Source organism: Harpegnathos saltator, unplaced genomic scaffold (assembly GCF_003227715.2).
Source record: "Harpegnathos saltator strain DR-91 unplaced genomic scaffold, Hsal_v8.6 scaffold38, whole genome shotgun sequence".
Classification (NCBI taxonomy): domain Eukaryota; kingdom Metazoa; phylum Arthropoda; class Insecta; order Hymenoptera; family Formicidae; genus Harpegnathos; species Harpegnathos saltator.
In genome coordinates this window covers 537,378-543,856 of record NW_020230183.1, presented here as the reverse complement: position 1 = coordinate 543,856, position 6,479 = coordinate 537,378, and the positions used below count along the sequence as shown (strand labels likewise).

The 6,479-nt window shown below is 58.0% G+C and overlaps 1 protein-coding gene across 1 annotated transcript in view; it reads right to left on the bottom strand.

Moving 5' to 3' along the window:
* Positions 1–1,954: 1,954 nt before the first annotated feature.
* LOC112589018 (neurogenic locus protein delta-like) overlaps positions 1,955–6,479 on the bottom strand; it is a 6,689-nt gene continuing 2,164 nt past the window's right edge. Inside the window, exon 2 of the mRNA XM_025300660.1 lies at positions 1,955–2,363. Coding sequence (XP_025156445.1) covers positions 1,986–2,363 — 378 coding nt within the window. The 3' untranslated portion in view covers positions 1,955–1,985. The remainder of the gene's footprint in view (positions 2,364–6,479) is intronic.

Sequence of the window (6,479 nt, the reverse complement as noted above, 5' to 3'; positions counted from 1 at the left end):
TCCCCGCAATTGCGCGCACACGTGCGGCGGCAGCATCGCCGCGAGAGACTGTGACGCGCGCAGCGCGGCGCGCGGCGCGCGCAAAAAGCGACGCACGCCGAGCGCGACACGTACTCGAAACCGCGTGTAGGAATTTGCAACGCGCCCCCCGACGATTTATGTCGCACTACGTGCGCGCTACGAGATTTCTGCTGCTGCTGCTGCTACATTCGCCGACGTTCCCGCCAGACTGGCGGGAGAGAGACGCGCTTGCGGTACGCCAAGAAGCAGAAAAAAGAGAAAAGGTGCATCGTTCTCGAGATCCTCCGTAGTTAGAATCCTACCGGCGACGGTTTGATCGCGGTCTAGCCTCGAGAGTGATCGAAAATGGCGGACTGCTATTTACGACGATGCTGGTTTCTCCGAATTTCTTGCTCCATATTCTTGCTAAATCCTTCGTCACTTTTACGCGACAAACAGTCGCGTTTCATACCGCCCCAGATCACCGCACTGATCCAAGCCGTGGATCAAGCCGCGCAATGAATGAACGGCATTTTCGATGCGACTCGAGTGCGCGACAAAATTACGGAAAAAGTTCGGGGAAAGCGATATCTCTCCCCCGCGAGAACCGGCGGCGACGGGTTAGCTCGGCTCGCCGTTCCGCGGCGGCGAGTCCACGCGAGAGACTTCCGCGCTAATTAGTCGGCCTGTCCGAAGTTACGGCCGACGACGACAGAGCGAAGCTATGCGCTTCTCGCGGGCGCGCGTTTCGCAAGGTTACAAAGGGCGGCAGCAGCGGCGGCGGCGGCGGCGGCGGCGAGTCCCCCCGTCCGACCCCGCAGCAGTCCACTATCCACGCGGCGGTCCACGCGAGACTTTGTAGAGCCGAGAGTGCGCGGCCGTGTAGGCGCTGCCCCTCGCGCACGCGAATTCCGTGTTCCTTATCTCGCGCGTTCACTCGCTCGTGCGACGGACAGAGCCTAGCTAGGTAATGCACTCGCCATTAGCATCCGCGACCAGCCATGGGCGGACGGAAGCATTGTTCTTTCCCTTTCGCGATGTTTCCCGACTAATGAGTTCGCGGTTGTCGCTTTTACTCGTGCCGCGACACGCCGTCGCTTTTTTGCGCGTGTTTCCCCCTTTCCTCGTGTTCGCTCGCCTCCGGCCGGCCGGTAGGACGAAGACATCTCCCTCCTCGTCGATCAATTACGAGAGAGAGAGAGAGAGAGAGAGAGAGAGAGAGAGAGAGAGATGACACGCGCGTGTTCGTTTTATATAATTGACGGTTACGAGGGAATTCGTAAGAATCTGTGTCGCCTTACCGGCGGCGCGGCGCGGCTGGACGCTCGCTTTTCGTTCGCGTGTAATGCTTCGCGTTACGTCACGAAAATGACGTCGATCGATACGATTTCCTCGGTTTTCTCCCTTTTTCCTCGGGTTTTCGCCATTATAGTTACGCGCCAGCGCGCGACACTCTGTGTGGAAGGCGCTGCAACTGTTATTCGTCGTTACTCCACACGGTCGTCAACATTTCTTGCATCCCACATTCAAACGCTTATGCTAATCGCGCGCGTGCGCGCGCGCGCGCGGCTCCGGCAAAGGGAAACAGGGCGGGAGGGAGAAAGAGAAGAAAAAAAATCGCCACACACGCACCTCTCTCGCAAGACTCCGTCGTGTCGACACACGGCGCGGTGTCCGTGAAAGTTTATAAATCACCGCGCGCACAAATCGACAATGATATATTCGCCGGTACGCGCCGGACCTAACCTACGCCTGTACTCGCGCGACCACGCGCGCTCAGCGCGTTCTTCCGCGCCACCGCTGGCTACATCATCGGCGGCCGTAGAAAGTCCGGGGCTGAGTTTTCCCACGGCAAAAATTCACGGGCAGATGCCACCGCGCGCGCGACTTTCTCATTTTCAGCGTCGCGATCGAGGCGACAGGCACAATCATCGTCTTCCGCCATCGGCGAAGATGAAATAACACGCACCATCGACGAGATCCGTTCAGACTAATCGAGTGCATACACATACACATACGCACACACACGCACGCGTCACAGAGAGAAAAAAAAAACTTACCGGCCACGTGAACTCGAACGGGAACCTGATGGGGTTGGTGAAGCTCGTCATGGCGACATTAGCGCTGAGGTTGACCACGTTCTCGCCGAGAACGGGCGTCACCACGTCGCCGTACGTGCACGCCGACGTCGTGTCGATCTTCACCTGGTACTGCTTCAGGCATACCCGAAACCTCGTCTTGCAGACGCCCGAGCACTCGCCCGTCCTGGACACGCTGCCGGAACAGCACTTGCCCAGGCTGTCCTTGCCGTACTCGTTCACGAAGGACTTTAGCCTCAACTCGAACACTCCAGACGCGCTCACCTGCAAGAAGATCACACACACGCGCGTGTCAGCTTGGAAGCGGAAGCGCAGTCGCAGCGGCGGCGCACAAAGTTGCTCCGAAATCGTCTGAGCCGCCGCCGGCGCCCGCGCCGGCTCGGACAACGGAAAGTCAACGACCGAAATCGTCGAGCATTAAATAACAATTGAAACAGTGCGCGCTTTATTTGTATCAAACATTGCATCGTGTATTAACACTGCAAGTATCCACTCCCCCTCCCCCTCCCGGAGGGAGTCCCTTTGACCCTTTTCCATTTTTTAACGATCACAAGTTCTGTAATATATACATGAAGAAAAATCTGAAATTTTTTGAATTTTTATTATTTCAATAATAATCTCTTTCTTTCAATCGTCACGTTTTTCTCAAACAACTTCTTCTCATTTCAACGCAAGCTTGGTTCGAAAGCACTAATCTCTGGCGGGAGGGGGGGAGGGAGGGAGGGAGGGGGAGATACTGGAGTTTATCGCTAATTAGCAACATTAATCACAGAGACTCGCAGAAAAAGAAGGTCGAGGAGAGGTCAAAAGTCTTCGGAGGGGCGTCTTCGAATCTCGCGTAGCAACCCAAGTGCCTCCCAAGACACCACGTGCGATCGCAAGGCAGCTTCAATAATGTGGTCTGGGACTCGCTCGGCGGATCATCCCGAGATGATCCATGAAAAACGTCGCGCTATCAAACGAGCGGCGGCGGACGTCGTCGTCTCGTGCCCCACGACGTGAAACGCCGCAGGAGCACGTGTGCGCGCGCGTTTTTGCGGACGCGTGTCACGCACGCACGTCTCCCAGGAGGAGAGAAGCCGAGCGAGCGAGCGAACGAGCGACGAGTCTCGAGCCCCGGCAAAAAGCGCATCTCCTTCGAGAGCGAACGTGCGCGCGCGCGCGCGAGCGAGCGAGCGAGCGAGCGAGCGCGTATCCTCGACGCGATACCGTTTCGTCGACGTTTCGTCCTCTCCGCGATCGAATTACGAGAACATGACGCGTCGATTCACCGCACCGATTCGATTCGATTCGACTCGGTCTGGCCGCGCTTGCTGGAGGAAGCAGCTCTCGCAAGTCGAACCGGTCGCGAGAACTCGGCTCGACGGACATTTTCCAAGCGCTCGGCGGCCAACGGGGAGGGGGGAGCGGCGCTTTGATACGCGACTCCTCCGAGGTCCTCGAAGCGACCGCTGCTAATAACGTCGTCGTGTGAATGAGCCGGTGACGTCGGGTAAACAGCGCCGACGTCGAGAAGCACACCGGCCGTGTCGTCGCGACGCCGAGAACGCACGCGCGTTCGATCGCGCTGCGGCGCGGCGGCGAACACGCAACGGTCCACGTGTACACACACACACACATCATGTGTGTGTGTGCGTGTGTACACAGCATGTCAGCACGCGCGCGCTCCTCTAGACGAAGCTTCCCACGAGATATTGTATAGCCGAGAGCGAACGGTAAGTCCTTTCGCGAGACCCGGACGGCGGCGGCGGGGCTCGGCATTAGCCTTCCTTATCGAACTCGCGGATCCTCTTGCGATCGCGCGCCTCGATCGCATCGATTACACGCGCGCGCGCGCGCACACGCACGCACACCCCCGACAAAGTCGCGAGCGCGCGAGCCGCCATGAGGAAGTAGAATAAACGGTACCAGTCGCCCACTATTCGCCGCCGGCGATTCTTTTCGTCGACGCGCGCATTCTCCGCGGGCTGAGCGGCGCGCGCGCGAGCGAGCGAGCGATTCGCAGCATGTCGAGAGAGAGTTCAATCTCTTGGCTTTCGTCGGCTTCCATCGCAAGCTTCCGCGCGGAGCCGCGATCGGAGCGAGGACGATTGCCACACATGACACGAGTTCGGGGCACGAGTGAGACGTCGTGTTCCGGGCGACCTTGCGCGACGGAAATAAAGCGTCCCCCCGTCCCCGCGGATGAAGAGAGTGCATTCGCAAAGACGCGCGAAGCCGGACACAACACTCGCGGTGTGATGAGCTATTTTTGCAGCGACGGGGTAAATAACGAGTCACCGTCCCCCCGTCGTCGGACCGTCCACCATTTTTCTCGCCCTCGCGCGTTTCCACGCGCGCGCGCGCGCGCGCGCCGACGGTTTATTTGTTCGCGCGCGAGACGCTCGCTCGCTCAATGCTTCGGAGCTATCGGCCGCCGGGGGCGTACTTCGCCGGATAAGAGCCGGCTTTTATCGCCGATCGCTATCACCACTCGCCTTCCAGCGAACGGAAAGCCCGTGGTGCAACCGCGACCCCTCCGCGAGAGAGCAAATCCGTCCCGTTAGTCCGCGTCGCGCCGTGGACGCGGACGACGACGCGGCGACGAGAGTAAACGAGCACAATACAACACGTCGTGCGAGCTGCACGGGAGAAAGAGGCAAAGACATATAGAGAGAGAAAGAGAGAGAGAGAGAGAGAGAGAGAGAGAGAGAGAGACAACGAGAGAATACGTACGCACCCCGGGGCGCGGGCCCTCACGATGAGGAATCTCATTTTTGGCGCGCTGGAAGGCTATTCTGGGAACGGAGAATGGCCGCTGAGCGTATTTACGGATACACCAGACCGACGCGGTGTGTTTCGTCACACAAAACGAATTTCGCCGCAGTCGACGACGGACCGACCCGCCACCCTTCAGACGCCTTTGAGACGCACTCTTCGCGCCGCGTGCGCGCGCGATCGAACTCGAGAGAGAGAGAGAGAGAGAGAGAGAGAGAGAGAGAGAGAGAGAGAGAGAGAGAGTGCGAGCGCGCCTTCGATTCGCACCTCGTCCGACGCGCACCCGCTCGCCGCGGGACAAAGGATTCTTTTCTCCCTCGCGCTTGCCAGCCGAATGCGATTCCGTGAACGAGTTTCGTGAACAAGCGGCCGCGCGACGACGACTTTCCACGTGATTTCGGGATGCGGCGACACGCTGCTTCAGTAGGCCGCGTGCGCGCGCGCTCAGCATCGTGCAGTTGTAGCAAAAGAGACGGGCCAGGAAGAGACGGAGAAGCCGGCGGGAGAAGAGACGCAGCGCGGTGGTGGAACGGGAAACAGAAGCGGGGTTAGACACTTCTAAAAGAGTGCATCCAGATTTAGAGTTGCGGCCGAATCCGCCGTTAGGGACGCTTTACTGCCGTCCTGCCTCCGGATTGTGAGAGAGCGGAGAGAAAGAGGATTTTGTATGCTTGAGAGTCGGAATCTCTATCCCATTCTCCTCCTCCTCCTCCTCCTCCTCTTCCTCCTCCTCCTCTTCCTCCTCTTCTTCTCTTTCTCTCTCGCTCGCTCTTTCTCCCGTTGGAGTAACGAAGAGCGAGTTAAGCCAGTTAAGAATGTATACTGGCATTAACGAGTCAAAAGGTCCCGGGATTAAGAAGGTAGCAAGGTAGCCACAAGTAGCGAGAAGGTAGCGAAGCTACCTGCCGCGTCGGAAAAGTACACGGCACAGCCGCGGTTGAATTTATTGCTGCGAAAATCTACCGATCATTTGCGGAGGAACGCGCGGCTGTTGGCCCGCGTAACTCTCGATTGATAGCATCGAGACGCGACAAGTGTATCGTCGAGGACAAGAGAGGCATACGTGCGTGCACAAGAGACATGCGTCGAGAGGAGAAGGGCGAGAGAGAGAGAGAGAGAGAGAGAGAGAGAGAGAGAGAGAGAGAGAGAGAGAGAGAGAGAGAGAGAGAGAGAGAGAGAGAGAGAGACAGAGAGACAGAGACACAGAGAGAGAGAGAGAGAGAGAGAGAGAGAGAGAGAGAGAGAGAGAGGAGGGGACAGGGAGACATCTCTCCCAGGAAGAACTCCCTCGGAATTCGTGCGGCGAGCACACGTAGAAGAAAACGGGCCGTATGACGCGCGCGCGCGCGCGCGAAATGCACAACTCGTCGCGTTGGTGATCGGTCCCGAGAGAGTCGAATTCCGAAATACCCGAAATTCCTGAGAGAAAGAAAGAGAAAGCCCAATATCGAATACATCAAACGCAAGTCGGAATACGTAAGGGCAACAACGCGGAGCACAACTGAATTCGTTGTACTGAAGTGACGCGCAACTTGAGCGGAAAATTAAATGTTGTTACCATCGAGAGAAACTGCCATGACCGCGCGCGCTCACGTGTCTCTCTCTCTCTCTCTCTCTCTCTCT